The sequence below is a fragment of the Tenrec ecaudatus genome, chromosome 4 (genome assembly GCF_050624435.1).
Source record: "Tenrec ecaudatus isolate mTenEca1 chromosome 4, mTenEca1.hap1, whole genome shotgun sequence".
Taxonomy (NCBI): Eukaryota; Metazoa; Chordata; class Mammalia; order Afrosoricida; family Tenrecidae; genus Tenrec; species Tenrec ecaudatus.
This window is the reverse complement of record NC_134533.1, coordinates 202,845,225-202,862,316: the sequence shown is the minus strand read 5'-3', so window position 1 is coordinate 202,862,316 and position 17,092 is coordinate 202,845,225. Positions and strand designations below refer to the sequence as shown.

At 43.1% G+C, this 17,092-nt stretch overlaps 1 protein-coding gene across 5 annotated transcripts in view; it reads right to left on the bottom strand.

The window, feature by feature from the left end:
- The window catches only part of RBM6 (RNA binding motif protein 6), a 100,795-nt gene that overhangs the window by 51,228 nt on the left and 32,475 nt on the right, over window positions 1–17,092 (bottom strand). For 3 of the 5 annotated variants that reach the window (XM_075547395.1, XM_075547396.1, XM_075547397.1), the window contains exons 4-5: window positions 16,183–16,272; window positions 14,765–14,834 (exon numbers count right to left, since the gene is read on the bottom strand). In XM_075547395.1, the coding sequence (XP_075403510.1) occupies window positions 14,765–14,834; window positions 16,183–16,272 (160 nt within the window). Of the gene's footprint in view, window positions 1–6,768; window positions 7,184–14,764; window positions 14,835–16,182; window positions 16,273–17,092 lie in introns of those variants that run through there. The other 2 variants (XM_075547399.1, XM_075547398.1) reach the window with 2 other exon arrangements.

Genomic DNA, 17,092 nt, shown 5'->3' with positions numbered 1-17,092 from the left:
CCTACAGGGGACACACCGGAGACAGTGTGGGAATTAAACCCAATCTGATCCTGCCACACCGAGGCAAAACACTAAAGGGGTGCAACAGAACAGCAAGGGAATGGAGCGGCGAGGTCCCCAGGGAATGCTGAAGATGGACTTTGGGGCCAGGGCGTGGTGCCCCAACAGACTGGACTGGAAAACACTCCTAAAGGCCAATAAACAGTCCTTGAACCAACTATAAACTTTTCTTTCTTGTTTTGTTTTTTTTGTCATTGGTTTGTTGTTCTTGTTGCTTGCTTTTGCTCTGTCTTGTTTTTGTGCATGTTATTAACTCCACAGGTCTGGCTAAATAAGATAAGCTGGATGAACAATCTGGAGGGGAAAACAACAGGACCGACAGTCCTGAGAGGACATGGGAAAGGGGAAGGTGGGGGGAAAGTTAGTGGTGTTAACAAACCCAGGGACAAAGGAACAGCAAGTGATCCAAAATGTTGGTAAGGAGGGTGTAGGAGGCCTGGTAGGGCATGATCAAGGGTAATGGAACCAAGAGGAATTACTGAAACCCAAATGAAGACTGAGCATGATAGTGGGACAAGAGGAAAGTCAAAGGAAATAGAGTAAAGAGCTAGGAGGCAAAGGGCATTTATAGAGATCTAAAGGCATGTACATATGCAAATATATTTATATGAGGATGGGGAAATAGACCTATGTGCATATATTTATAGGTTTAGTATTAAGGTAGAACCACGTTGGGCTTCCACTCAAGCACTCTCTCATTTTCTTCTATTAAACTGGCATTCTATGATGTTCACTTTCCCAACACAATCGCTGAAGACAAAGCGGGTGAACAAGCAAATGTGGTGAAGAAAGCTGATGGTGCCCAGCTATCAAAAGATATAGCATCTGGGGTCTTAAAGGCTTGAAGGTGAACAAGCAGCCATCTAGCTCAGAAGCAACAAAGCCCACATGGAAGAAGCACACCAGCTTGTGTGATCAAAAGGTGTGGAAGGGATCAGTTATCAGGCATCAAAGAGCAAAAAAATCCTATCATTGGGTGCACACCTCCATGATACGATCGCTAAAGACAAATGGGTGCATAAGCAAATGTGGCAAAGAAAGCTGATGGTTCCTGGCTATCAAAAGATACAGCCTCTGGGGTCTTAAAGGCTTGAAGGTAAAGAAGCGGCCATCTAGCTCTGAAGCAACAAAGCCCACATGGAAGATGCACAGCAGCCTGTGGGATCACGAGATGTTGAAGGGATCAGGTATCAGGCATCATCAGAACAAAAAAATCCTATCATAGTGAATGAGGCGGGAGTGTGGAGTGGAAACCCAAAGTCCATTTGTAGGCCACAGGACATCCCCTTACAGAAGGGTCTGGGGAGGAGACGAGCCAGTTAGGGTGTGACGTAGCAACGATGATACATACAACTTTCCTCTAGTTCCTAAATGCTTCCTCCTCCCCCACTATCATGATCCCAATTCTACCTTACAAATATGGCTAGACCAGAGAATGTACACTGGTATAGATAGGAACTAGAAACACAGGGAATCAAGGGTGGAAGATCCCTTCAGGACCAGGGGTGTGAGTGGCGATACTGGTAACGTAGAGGGAGGGCCGGTTGGAAAGGGGGCTCCCAATTACAAGGATCTACATGTGACCTCCTCCCTGGGGAATAGACAACAGAAAAGTGGGTAAAGGGGGGAACGTCGGACAGGACAAGATATGACAAAATAATAATTTATAAATTATCAAGGGTTCATGAGGGAGAGGGGAGTGAGGGGGAAATGAGCTGATATGGAGAGCAAATGTTTTGAGAATGATGAGGGCAATGAATGTACAAATGTGCTTTACACAATTGATGTATGTATGGATTGTGGTGAGTTGTATAAGCCCCTAATAAAATGGTTAAAAAAGCCCCAGAAATACTGGAATCAATAGTACAGTTACTCCTACTCTAAAATTATCTATGACAACAAAACCATTGCGAGTGGGTCCAAGTGTGCAAGTTAAGAAGCATTTGCTCTTTGAGGCTGCCTATCCTGGTTATCAAAATTCTGATGAAAAGACAAAATATGAAAGGTTTGTTACAAAACTATCATGGAGCAAAATGAAAAAATACTTCATACAGTTTATTTTATAGCTTTAAAAAAAGGCAAGACAATTTTGTGTAATGTAGATAGGAAAAACAATTGGAATTAGATGCACAGTCACCATTCATCTGTCCATGGAGGTTTGCCTGTTGCCATGATGCTATCAAGCTTTCCGCAAAGGGGGCAAGGCCAGAGGGGAGTGAGGCAGACTAGGAAGAAAAGCCTGGTGGTCTACTTGTAAAAATCAGCCACCGAAAACCCTTTGAAAACAAGGCTCTGCTCAATACTCACCTTCATATGATCACTAAAGGTAAGGGTGCTACAGCAAAATATAGCTAAGAAAGCAGCTGGTGTCCGGCTATCAACCAGAATAGTGTTTGGGTCTTAAAGGCTTGTATTTAAACAAGTAGCCATCTAAGTGAGGAGTCAACTAAGTCCACGTGGAAGACGCACACCACATTTGCTTATGCACCCACTTTGTCTTCAGTGATCGTGTTGGGTTATTAAATCAAATTACTATTATTTTATGGGAGTACTTGAGTAGAGACCCAATATCGATCTGCTACCTTAATACTAAACCTATGAATATATACACATAGATCTTTTCCCCTATCGTCATATATAAATACATTTACATATAAACATACCTGTATTTAGATCTCTAAAAATGCCCTTTGCCTCCTAGTTCTTTCCTCTATTTCCTTTTACTTTTCTCTTGTCCCACCATCATGTTCAGCCTTCATTTGGGTTTTAGTAATTCCTCTTGGTTACACTGCCCTTGATCAAGCCCTGCCAGGCCTCATACACCCTCCTCGCTATCTATTTTAGATCACTTGTTGATCCATCATCCCTGGGTTTGTTAACACCCACTTCCTTTCCCCAACTCCCCCTCTCCCATGTTCCCTGTTTTGTTGTTTTCTCTTCCAGATTGTTTATCCAGCCTATCTTATCTAGAAAGACATGCACTGCTGCTTCTCAAATCAGCCCTCGTATGAACATTTTAGCAGCTAGAAAGCAATTATGTACTACCTCCCTGGCTCCTGAGGCTGGTAGGTGCTACTGAGTCAGTTTTTACCCACAGCAACCCCTCACACAAGGTAGTGAACCACCACACCCAGGCCTGTGCCAGCCTCCTGACCATTCCTACGTCTGATTCCACTACTGCGGCCACTGTGTCAATTAATCTCACTGAGGGTCTTTTTTGCTGACCCTCCAGTAAGCATGACGTCCTTCTCCTGAGAACACTGATTCTTAGTATATACGAAGCACAACTTTTACTTTGACAAAAAAGAAGCAATCTAGACTACTATCTTTCTTCTCTTCCCTATTGCCTTGCCCGTAACTGGGAAGGTGATGCAAAGGCAGGAGCACCAGAGTTGGAAGTTGCCCCAGGACTAGAACAGGCCTTCAGTCACTCATCTACTCCACAAGTGACCCCCACCTTTAGTGGGCCGCCAGCCTACAGACACAGGCTAACACTGTGGACAATACAGCACCTCCATGGGCCACTTCTGCCCTTTAACAGATAACCAATGCCCACCAGGCTGAACCAACCAGCTTAGACCTCATCTCTCCGTCTGGAAAAGGCTGGAGAAAAGGAATGCTTCCTGACACCTCAAGACACCGTCTCTCACTCAGCACAAGGTCTGTGTCTCCTCCCCTCCATGCTGAGTTCAGCTGCAAACACCACGTGACCAATGACAGAACTTGCCCTCCCGGCAGCCGTTTTTAAATACAGGCCTATTCTTGTATAAGGATCTCCCCCACCCCCAAAGCCCACTTCATCAGGCACACTTGTCCATTTGTAAAAACATATTCGTGGTTGGAAAAACTGAGCTCACTCTCTCTCTCTCTCTCTAAGCTTCCATGTTAATATAGATACTAAAAGGGAAGTTTTGAATTTCTAATAGATATAAACCAAAATCTCACTGCTATTCAAGTCGATCCTACTCATAATAACCTTTCTGAAGCTGTAAATCTTTATGGAAGCAGACAGCCTCATTGTTCTCCTAAGGAGCAGCTAGTGGGTTTGAACCAAGAACTTTGCAGTTAACAGTTCAATGCTTACCCATTAGCACAACCACTCCTTTCTCTCATAGATACAGAATGTTAGTTAAATCAGTTATTAATATGCAAATGCTGAGAAGAGAAAAATCTCTACACTTTCACCATAGCATCATTACATGGTTCTACAAATCAAAATGAATGATAGCACCTTTTGGGGAAAATTTCCTGGAGTGTTCACTGTATTAGAGAGTTTGCACATATATGTTAACATGTTGGAATTGAAGAAGCCTATCCCTATACTTACACAAATTTAATGTGACCATAAATACACACACCTCCCCCCCCCACACACACCTTACTTACATTACTCCCAGAAATTTCTGTAGCCTGGAGGATGACCTAAGATAAACTGGTTGATAGTTCCTTCTTGATTTTGAGACAAACTTAAGTAGGGAATCATTTAAAGTCTGTAGAGCAAACCAAGTTAATACCAGGAAAACACTATCAAAATGTATATTATGATTATCCTATCCTGTCACCATAATTCAAGGACACTTTATGTGTTTTGGAAATGACATTACCTGGTCACCTTCATGCATCACAGTGATGAAGTGCTACGCTACTGCCCCTGCCTCAGTTCCTTTATCTTTTAACATGCACTTGGCAGTTGTAACAACCAACATCCACTTTTGATAAATACAAAAGACTCCAAGGGTGATCAAATTAAACACAAGGCAAAAGGTCTATTTTGCAGTATGTACTTTAGTTTTCCCTGTTCCCTCCCCAAGTAACTGAATGAACCACCAACGTGATAAATGAAACCAATATCTTTTTTCCTCTTTCCAAGCACAACGTAGTATTTAAAACAATAGTTTAAAAAATAATAATAACATTCCCAACACATCCAAGAGAAAAGGCCATGTTACATCAAAACTAATATTCTTTCAACTGAGTCAGGACAAAGCCAACAAATGAAATATCACCATCATCCTTCCTTGTCCTGGTGATTACTAATGGGCATTTTGAGATGGTTTGGAAATCGGGTTTCCGATTGCTCCATCACCTCAGAGAACTCTCAGTTGGGTAAATATTCTTCTATAGAAAAAGCTCCAATGGTGAGCAAGATCAAGCCCTTTCAAGATCGCCATGTGTCTCCACAAACCCCAAGACTGACTCAAAGAGCTCTACTATGGAAACATGCAAACCCTGGGTATCTATAGTTCTTTTCTGGAAGTATACATCAGAACAGCGGCACAATCAGCCTTCTTCCAGAGCCAAAGTAAGAACCATGGGGACACCTTTCCCGATGTCTTTTCCCATCATGCCTCTGCACAGAGCAGCGTCTCTCATGGCACCTCTGAAACGCCGAGAGCCTAACAGGTGCTCTCTGGATGCTGACCAGTGATGATCCCGGGCAGCCGTCTGTGGGTTACTTTCTTTTAATTCAGTTGTCTCTGAAAGTCCTGTATTCATTCTCCTATAGCGATTCTAGGATTCAAAATAACCAAACATTTCTCATCAACCGTTATCTAGAGTAGCCAAATTCTTCAAGATTTCAACCAAGAAAGTAGATGGTGCTTTAAAAAAAAGTTGTGGAAAACAGAATTAAAAGATAATGGAATTTGTTCACGTTTTTTTAAAAAATGATAATGGACTGTTCCCTCCCAATAATTCATGAGGTGTGAGAACCCCCAAGTCCCTTGACAAAAATGAAATAGTAAGACAACAGAGCCTGTTCAGAAGAGAAAGACAGCACTCTTCCCAGAGGCCCGTTTTCCAAAGGCTGAAGCCGTAGGAGGGCAAAGGGCACGTCACATATGTGCACCAACAGGTCTCTCCCCGCTCCACTTTAATGGTAGAACCATATACTAAACAAAACGGCACATATTTGGCGGGAAACTCCAACGAATGAATCAACACAAGCTTTCCATGGTTTCCAGTTACTGTTTTATTTTAAAAGATAATCTTATCCTATGTTCCATGCACAGCATAATGAACGGGGTCGAGCTTAGGGGTAGTCAGTTATGAACTCTACCTTGACAGTCTAAGTACACAATGGTAGGCCATTAGCATCTGTGCTAAAACTCTGTGAGTATTCTCTAGCCTCCATCTTTACATTATGGGTCAATTAATGTCGATGTAGACTCACTTTTAAAAATTTAAGCTAACATTCAAATACCATAAGGCTCTTTCATTTGAAGTGTACAATCAAGTGGGTATTCTCTAAAGTAGTGCGACCATCACCACTATGTAATTCCAAGAAGGTTTGTTTATAGTTCCATCAGGTACAAGAGCCAAGTGACAACCTAAGCAAGAAACATGGGCGTGAGCAGACACTGTTCTAGTTGACCTTCTCAGGGGAGGGAGGGCCAACTAGCAAGAGTGAGCACAGAGCAGCCGTTCTAGTGCAGACGTGGGGGATAAAGAAAAAGCCAGTACGTTTTAAATCCTCTCAACAGCTTTAAATGGGTGGCTTCTCTTCATCATCTGTTTATGGCGGCTATGTGAAATGAAGTCACCAGAAGCAAAGAGCCAAGCAGTCTCCTGAACTACACAGGCAGAATGATGACCCCTTTCCCTCTCCTCCAGCAGAGGAAACTCTTCAGTGAATTCTTTTAAGTACCAAGAAACATCGAGAACCCCCACGCAGCTTTGAAAAGCCAGGGAGAATTAGTCACTTGAGCATTGGACACCAGAGACCTAGAAAAGCCAGGAGGAGTGTAAGCAATCAAGCAAGGGAGCAGAGCTGACAACACCTTTCTCACTCTCAAAGAGGCAAATCCCATCATCTCAAGCAAAATACTCTGGAGAAGAGGCTTCAGAGCCTGTGTCTGTCTCAAAATTCATATTCCAGAAGATACAACCCCGGAAAACTTCTAACTGTGCTCTGCTCGTTTCATCAGTTAACTGCCTAGGGTTTTAGGGCCCAGGTCATGTCTTCCTCAACAGTAAGATGGACCAGGGAATGTTTTGCCTCGGAACGGGTTTTAAATAATGTTGTCTCCTTGTGACCCAGCAGCACCTTGACGGTCTCCTGACCTTCGTTCTATTCTCCCAGGAAGCACTGTTACTGACATTCACGAGAGTTCCTGTTGCATTTCTGCCAAGACAAAAAGCCAAGACTCATCACCCCCGAAACACCTCCCTTAAGCCTAGCACGAAACCAGACTTTCGCTAAAGCCTATCCTACCCATGTTCTTTAGGGGCAGTTTAGGGGCAGTACCACATTCCCTGGTCATCTGAGACTTCGGTGTGGCCCCAAATCCAGACTTCAAGGATTTGGGCCCATGTGAATTTGGGCAGGGGCAGGGAAAGGAGAGGAAACCACCTATATCCTAAATTAGCATGCTTCTGCTTCCTATCATCAACCTATTTACTTAAGAGCCTAGGTTATTCTCACACAGTACAAAAATGTTAGAAAGGCCTGGAGAGAGAGCTATTGTCCATTGGAGGAGACCTGTCTGTGGCCCCTTCCAGGGAAGCAGAGTCATTAGAAATAGAGCAGTACCTTATGATATTCCATTCCAAAAAATAAGAGAGGGAAAATGAAGCAATAGATAGCCTTTAGAGCTGGGGTCAGCAAACTGCTGCTCTTTCCGCACATACATATGACTCTGGGGTAAAACTCAAATTTTTTAAAGCTATTACCAGATAATGGCAATTTCATTTGTTTGTAAACATACATTTATGGCTCTTGAGTAATTCTGAAACTGTTGTAAGGGACAAGATTGGCTCTTCTATCTCAAGAGTTTGCCGTCCCCTGGTACTAACAGGTGAAGGCAAAGACAGTAATCTACTGGGAGCAGGGAAATCAAAGGATAGGTAATCTAACCTGTCAAGTACCAACTTGATGTGATGATCTGAAATGTAAAAAAGCCCATCTAATTCACAATCAAAAGTTGCTAAAAATGAGTAACTCTTTCCCTGCATCTTTGCAGAAATTCTGGTGGACAAAGACAAGAGAGTATTAAGTGGATTGGCAGGGGCGGGGGGGGGATGTTACATAGGAGCTCCTTTTCTAAACCCACCGCACTCACACTCAGAACCACGCAATCCACGAGACACTCGACTCCTCCTCAGAAGACACCTACCTTCCACAAGACTGAAATTTAAGAAATTAACAGAAAAGCTTATTAAGGCATTTATTCATAATTGTCACTTTTACTGTCAAAGCAGCTCTCTGTCTCACCTTCCAATCGTTCTTGTGGTTTTTTATGGGCAGAGATACCCAACACTACCCAGTGTACTAACTCAGCTCTACCATGCTGGTGCCAAAAGGCCCCGTGGAAAGGCAGCACGCAGACAGCCCGATCGAAGTCAACGATGGTACATCCCTACTAGTGTGAACTCCTGTTCTTCAAAGGGGTGTCCAAAAGTTCATGAAAAAAATCCCATTTTTAAATTCAATTTTTCCACAAACTTTTCGAATCCCCTTCATATAGTGTACTTGTTGACAGAAGCTTTTAGGTGCAAACTACCACTAGCCAGCCTTGCTAACTTAAAGGATTTCAACAACCACAAGAATATATCAAACTGACAGCAAGTCCAACTCCCAGGACAGACAGTGAATTTTCTCTCTCTCAAGTATCTGCAAGTCTGGCTACACAGAAAGGAGGTGGTTGGGGAGCTGGCATGCTATTTTAGTTAGGTAAACCAACAATCCGGAACATCTTGCTTTCCTAGAGAGGGCTGGGATTCTCCTCACGGTCAGCAGCAAGCCCCTGGGAGGAAGAGGGGGAGAATGCTGTGACACTGACGGGATCGCAACAAATGTCATAAAACAAAAGTGTACACACTGTTGAGTGGAAAACAAATTTGCTCTACAAACTCTCACACAACCACAAACATATAAATAAATAAATAGAGTCCGCCGCAAATCTGAAGCTATTTTGCTCTTAGGCCATCCCTCCTCTCACTAGCTGACAGAGCTGAAGTTGAAACCCCTCTGGGACAATAACCCTAAGTGCCTCACTATTCTCACAGGGTCTACAGGGACCTCAAGTTCCCGCTCCTCCCTAACTCCAGTGAGTCACTATTCTGCATCAAGTGTCACAAGTCAAAACACTTGTTTAAAAAAATAAAATTAAATTAAAAAACACTTGTTTAGAGGGACCAGAGAACTCACTCAAGGTACTTAGCCACGGTTTTCACTCCTGGCATCTAAGCCCTGGCATCCCTGCCTTGCGTGGGAAATAATGCCTCAACATGACAGGGAAAAGGTCACAAAATACTCACGTTCTCTAACCCGCTACTCAAGTTTCTGGGGTTGGAAACTTTAAAAAGGAAGTAAATAAGCCAAATCACAGGTCCTTCTGAAGATGATCAAAATTAACCCTAGTGCCAGTACCTCTTCCCAGTCTCACCTGCTCCCTCCAGCACCGCATCATGGGCTTCTTCGCTGGGCGTGTTGGTTTCCATTCAGCCACAGGTTCCATCCACTGCCTCCATGAGAATCGCCCAGCCCTAAAAAATGTCTCTTGGCTTCCCAGACAATCTTAATTTTTTAAGCTCCGTCACCTTTTCTTAAGGTTCGTCTATAAATATCTCCCCCTCCCCCAAAGTGGTACCAAACTTGATAAGACTCCTGGTTGAAAAGAGCACTTTCTACAGTTTTAGAGATGTAACCAGTAAATGTGTTATTTTCCAATCAGCCTGGAGCCAGTTCTTCCTATAAAACTAAAACTGTTTACACGTCTGTTCTGTAAATGTCAGAATCACTGCAAAAATGTGTATTTGAATTTCCAATTATGCTTTCTTTTCCCCCAGTGCTGATAAGCAAATTGTATTTTTAGCTGTTCCATCTGGGATGCCACAAACTGTGCCTGCTTTTTATCAGTGATTTCAGTGCATTTATGCCTCTAAATTGCAAGATGCCGAGTTTTCCTTAAGGTACTGTAATTTAATCAGTGTGGAGGTAAACAGGTTTTTGATTTTTTTAAAAAAGGACGGCCTCAAATCATTTCAGTTTGTGAATAATGAAAGAATGCTGCCCTTCAGCAATGCAGTGATACAATGCCACTTTCAGTATATCCAAAGTACTGTCGTAGAAAATTTCAGCTGAATCACATGAAAAGGCCGGGGGGGGGGGTCTAGGGGGGTGGCCAAGTACCCCGGTGTTCAAATGCTCACTTCCTAAGAAGGAAGTTTCTCCCCAGCGCCCATGCGCATGCTGAAAGGATGAGAGCAGAATGCTGCTGCTTCCTACGACCAGCCCTAGTGGCCTCCTCAGGGACGCTGGTTAATGACGCAGCACTGAGGTCCTGTCTCCACGGTGTAACCGTCTATGTGCGACCAGGGAAAGCAGTCCAGAACTGCGTCACTTTGACTTCGCTTGATTCAGTACTAGACATTCCTTTGAAAGGGGCTTGGGGTGGGGTGCTCACAGCAAGCTTATGTACTACATATTTGGCAGGTCTACCTTAAAAACCCAAGAGCAATTCTGTCTGTAGCTCTCACAGAAATACTGTTTAAGAGTGAGCCAATCGAGACCATCCCGAGACCTCTGGATGGAGTACGTTCCACAAACAGGGAAACAGAACCAACTAAGGACATCACATGACACCATTCCCGCTCGCACTGCACCAACAGCAGCAGCAGTCAGGGGCTCCTAAGGCATAACAAGCACTCATTTCTTTTTTACTTGCAGAAGATCTACCTGCTTACTAAGTCACCTTCAAGCTGTGCAAAAAGGCTCCAGAATAAGAATGTGAACCACCGAAGGCCATGGTCCTCACCCTCAGGCCCTCTCAGCAGCATTACAGCACAGACTGCTGCGCCCCATCCGCAGGTTCCGACTCCCCAGGCCTGGGTGAAGGGGAGGAGATGTGTACTGCTAGTAAATTCCCAGGTGGTGCGGGTGCCACTCATCTTCATACAGGTACTTGCTGACAGAGCGGCTCATTGTTTCTACCCGAGCACTTAAAAATTAAATATTTTAAACAAACAAACTACTCCAGCTGTGTGCAAGTGGTTTAACTTTTCATTGGAAATAACTTCACAGCTGTCAGGAAGGTACGGGAGCACACTCAAGTGTCCTTTACTCAGACTTGTCTACTGGATAACATTTCCCCCATTTGTTGTATCATTGCTCATACTCTCTTCCCCTAATCTAGCAAATATATCTTCCCAAGTCCTAGGAGAGAATGCTGCATAGTGCACGGTCCTTTATTCCTAAAGACTTCAGTGAGCACTTCATAAGCATAAGGATGCTCGCATATAGACAGAGTAGTTCACAACTCCAGGGATCAGGACACTGACACGCCACTGTGATCAGGAGAGAGACCTTCATACACCCACCCCCAAAATTTGCCCGTGGGCTGCTCATGCCTTCCTCAACACCCTAGCAAACCATCTTTTCCATCCACAGGACGCTAATACATACAGCACATAGCCTTCCCCCAACATAAATGTCACTGTTTTAAAGTGTACGATTCATGTTTGCAATGTTGTGCGACCATCACCTTAAAGAGAGACCTGGGACCCATTAAACACGAACTCTCTATACACTCCCCAACCCACCCCCCGCAATGCATACAATGGATAGTCCATATGAAAGCAATGGCAAAAAATGTATGGCCTTGTGTGTGTGCCTTCTTTCCCAGCATGATGTTTGCAAGTCCATCCATGCTGCGGTCTATAGCAGTACCTCATTCCTTGTTATGAAAAGAACACAGCCTTTTGAGCCTCCTTTTCCACTCAGCACAATGCCTTGGAGATTCACCATGTTGTTACATGCAAAAGCAGTTTCTTCACTTTTATTACTGATATGCCATCATATGAATGTACCAGAGCTTGCCCATTCACCAAAAGACATTTTACTCCTGGCACTCTTTCCAAGAATATAATCCAAGATAATTTACAAGCACGGTTATGACGTATTTGAAAAACTCACAACTTTCAGACTACATGCGGGCATATATTCTCCTATCTGCAGCTTCGAACCCCCAAAGCCCTGAAATATCTCAAGGTTTTTGGCACCTTTGCAGCAAGGTCATTTGGAGGGAAATCCTGCCCAACACTACACGGTCTCTTTAGTCCTCACTGAAGCAGTCCTCTGCAGTGAGCGGCTTCCAGGTTGTGCTGTGCTCCCTTCTCTGGGGAATACAATCAGGCATGGTGCACACCTTTCTAAGTATAGACTCAGTTCCTAAAATCACAAAGTTTCATAAATTTGTCTGGCCCAGAAGTTTTAGACAAAAATTGTGGAGTGAAGTTAAATGAATACGTCCTTAAGGGTCAAGCAAGCATTAATCTGGTCTGGGCTGTGGGTCGCTCCTCCTGACATCATATATCCCACAACCCCGAGCCTCCCGAGCACTGTCAAGCTTGCATGGCCCTTGCATGTTACCGTCCAGGCAGAAAAATAATAGTAACAGCTGGCACCTTTCTAATAGTTTTCCCTTTGTACACAATCCTTTAAGAAAGGAAATGCTAAAGTTCTGGGTACAACTAGCTGCTCAATGATATCGTCTTTAGTACATAGTTAAGGCTTATGCTGCACTGTTATAAAACCAAAAACTACTCCCCCTCCCCTAGTGCTCTTCAGCTGAGAAGATGTCGCAGCTGCTCTCCACACGACCTGGACATATACTCATTTATTCATTCCATGCATATGCACACTGGGCAGCTACCAAGTGTGAGGCAGTGGGCCTAGCATGGGGAAACAGCAGGAACTAGAAAGTTTCCTCCCATCCAATTGCTGACTCTGGAATGGGAAGAGTTAGACATACGAAACCACTAAGGACAAAGAATGGTAGATCCTGGAGTGAGCTCGGAAAAGTGATGGAGACTATTTTAGACTGCATGGGGAGGCAAGACGCCCGAGCAAACCACGTGAAGACAAGGGAAGATCAGGAGGAAGCCCAGAGACAGAAAGATGCTCATCTTGGTCAAGAACTAGAGAAAGGCTTGGTGTGGCAAGGGCGCAACAGGTAAAAGGTGGAAAGCAGCATGGGGGCAATCAACAGGCAAGGGGCAGCTCTCACAGGGCTTCGTAAGACAGAACAAGGAGTTCAGAATTTCTTCAAAGGGAGCTCATAGGCTGGTCATAGTATTTTAGGCACGAAAGTAACACGCTCTAAGTAATATTCTCAAAATCACACTGAGACATAAGAGAGGTAACATGGGGCTAGGTAAAGTATTAAAAAAAGAACCATAGCTATCCATTTAAATACACTATTATTTTGTATAATAAAATGCCAAGAAAAGTTTCCTGAAAGGTGTGTTTTTCTTCCACCACCGTCCTGCAAGATGTCAACGTGCACATTAATGTCTTTGATCTGTCCATTACAACCCAAACAGCCACTACAGCCAGCAAGCTTAAGAACTTCCTCTTTGGACTCGACCCAAGACAGAACTGAAAGTTCAAACTGAAAAGTCAATCCAATGAGTACTTTAAAAAGCCCAAGAGTTTAAGTTGCAGCTACTTGAAAAAAACAGACTAGCAGTCAGTGAAAGCACAATTCATGAAACAAGCTTGAAGACGAGGCTATTACCCCCATGACTTAAGATGCACTCCTGCCTGTAAACTTTGCTTTGAGTTTCCAAAGATGATATAACAGCAAAAAGAGAGTGAGTGAATGAGACACACACATCCAAAAAGTACATGACTGTGCTTCAAACCTCCACTGGGGGAGGAAGGGTGTAGAACACCCCCTGGCCGAATTAACCAGCAGAAGTGTGGCACACAACAACAGTACAAAGACTTGCTGTTACAGTTCACAAACAGGAAGAGTTGATGCTTTGAAAATAAATAATTACGTAGCTAAGAAATACTACTTCTGAATTTCTTCTCATGTTGAGAAAACATTATTCTGTGCTTAACAGAAAAATAGATGCTTTCAGGCACAAAAAATTTCTTCTGGGGGATAATTTTCCTCTGAAAAACCAAGAACCAAACTAAAGGAGAAGCTATATAGTTACAGCAAAATGTTACTCCGTGGTAAGCATAGGCTCCTACTTGAAGACTTCCTTAACTGAATTACTAAATCCCAAATTGGCCTTTCTTCTACTTAAATTTCTGTAAGTCATTCAAAAGCATACATCGTTTCACATTATGAAATTCTAAAAGAGCTGAACAAACCAGGAGTGCTTGGCATTTCCCTTATATCCTTCCTTGTCTATAAGAAGATTTGAAAATGCTAACTCAACCTGGTCCTCCGACATCTTAGAATATGCTGGAAGTCTTCTCTGATTTCAGACCGCAGAACAGAGATCTGAGAGAAAGCTCTTCTACATTTGTTCAAGGATTTCAACAACATTGCCATAGCAGGATTCCATTCTCAGAACAAGACTGGAAATTTAAAAAGCCACTAATTTGTACATTTTCTCAGGGAAGCTGTCGATTTTATGCTAAAGTAACAAAATGTACAAAATAGAGCCAGTTTATTCGATGCTGGTGTGTTACCCGCTGCGACTAGTATAAAGAGCAAGTTTAATGCTAGACATCTACTCGGAGGCTGCAGCACCCGCTTTACAACTTTCAGGAGCACGGGAACGTGGCTCCGTGCTGATCAACAGCTGCAAAGAATCACAGCAAAGACTGACGCGGGCTGTTATTTGACCGCACAGGAGGCTTCTGGAAACCTTAATCGTGATTTCTTCAGAAATCTGAGTGGCATATGCTGTAGAGATCTGACAAGATCTTCCTAACCCCAAAGCCCATGCACGCAAAGCAGCTCACCTGTGGCATACTCCTTCAACTGCAAATCCTTTACTGGCAGGCCATCGGGAGTCCGAAAGGCGTCAAGAATCTGCAAGAACAACATGTTTATCCCAATGGTTTATATCATAGCCAAATCCCGAGTATGATATTTTCCCAACTGGTGTTCATTTTACTAATTTAAAGCCTTGACTACTTCATAAAGACAAATCAAGTCAGGCAGGCAACAGGCATTAGAAAGTGCCGCATGAGCATAATGTAATTACTCGAAAATCCACAAGTGTGTATATGAGAAAGGCTGAATGGCAGAACCACAGAGAGGTCACACTGAAATCAAACCCACTCTCCCCTGCTGTGTGGCGCCAGGCAGAGTACTAAACCTCGAGTGTCCAGCATCACGGAACATAAACACCTTCAGCCTCATCTTCAAACGTCTTTCACTGCTCCCAGGCTGGACTGCATACGTCATTTCCTGAAGGAGGCCTTTCCTGAGCATTCATCTTAAATAGGCTCTACACCCGCGCTGCTCTGAATTCCTAACTTTAGTTTGAATGCATTCATTGTCACTACCTGAAATTACTTATTTGCTTATACTTTTTTTTAATCACCCATGAAAATAAAGCTCACTGTTATATCATTCAGCGCTGGAAACAGTACATGGCATAAAGCAGTGTTAATACTTTGAAAAAATGAAGAATATCTACTCCTAGGATACAGTGATCATTAAACAAATTGGTGCTTGTAAGGATCACAATGGCAGGCAAAGAATAAGTCACAAAATCTGTTATTCTGACCAAAAATGTGGTTCTTCTATAAACTCAGTCATATTCAGGTAGCCATTCTTCAAACACTGGGCAGTTTAGCAGCTCCCAGTTTTCCCTAACATAAATAAACTACAACTTAAAGCCACGTGTTCTAACTCTTCCTCTTGGATTATGTCCTAAAGCAGTGGTCCTCAACCTTCCTAATGCCGTGAACCTTTAATACAATTCCTCATGTGGTGGTGACCCCCAACCATAAAATTATTTTTGTTGCTACTTCATCACTGTCGTTTTGCTACTGTTATGAATCAGGCGACCCTGTGAAAGGGTCGTTCAACCCCAAAAGGGTTGCGACCCACAGATTGAGAACCACTGCCCTAAAGGATGAATATCAGATTTAAGCAATCACCTACATGTTGTTTGTTTTGTTTCTTTTTCTTAGGAACCTCACCTCAGTGCAAATATAACTGGTCAAAACAGGTTCCGCTCTCTAGGGGACACCAACATCAATCTCCTGTTAACACAGTGTACCACTGTTAGCTAAGGTGGTGTCACTGGTGGCAGCTGAGTGTAGGACATACAAAATCTCCCTCTATGTCACTTTGTACCGTACTGTGAATTATGTGCTTCAATATAAAAAGGAGATGAAAACGAGATGTAACTGATAATGTGGCTCACCTCTTCCTCCGTGGTGTTCTCAGGCACCCCACTTAATTGAATAAGCCTGCTTGGTTTCTCCTCACTTGGACCAGTCCTATAATCTTGATCCTTGAATTCAGAATAAAGATTATTTTAACACACAAATATTAATTTAGCCACAAAGTGAAACTGACCATGGCACACAGATATTCAGGGTGAAAAGGGAAAACGACTTGGATCATATGAGGAAATGAAAAATGCCAACCTCTGTTCTGACTCCTGGAATTTCTTGTCAAATTCTTAGACTGTAAGTGTGCTAAGCCCAAGGCCCATCAATCAAGGACATCGTGAGAAAGGAAGCAGCCCTGAAGAGCACACTTACAACCAGGAAAACTGTCTGCTAGCAGAGTCTCCAAATCACTCTGCAGATAAAGAGAACGTCTCTGTCTGAAATGCTAAGTTTCCTGTCCTGAACAAGCTGCGAAATTTGAACCAGAAGTCATTTATCAAAGATATCACCTATAAACAAATTCTAAAACTATACATCTTTATGAGAGCACACAGCCTCATCATTCTCCCATGGAGAGACTGGTGGGTTTAAACCACCAAATTTTCGATCAGAAGCATAGCCAACTGACAAACCAACAGGACTGACAGGCAGGAGGAGCCTTCAGAAAAGTAAATAAATTTAAATAATAATATGAATTCTAAGCAGTCTGAAGACCACGTACAAGTTGCAAGAACCAAAAAAGATACCCTAGCTCATTTGAATCAGCACCAAAGAAAACTAATGGTATCCAAAATTATATATGCTGAGTGAGTGCGCATGCTATCTGGGTTTTTATGAATTTAGGTGTGTGTGTGTATAAAAACGTATACAGATGCATATGCACAGGCATTGTGTGGCTGTGTATGTATAAACAGGTATACAGATGCGTATGCACAGGCA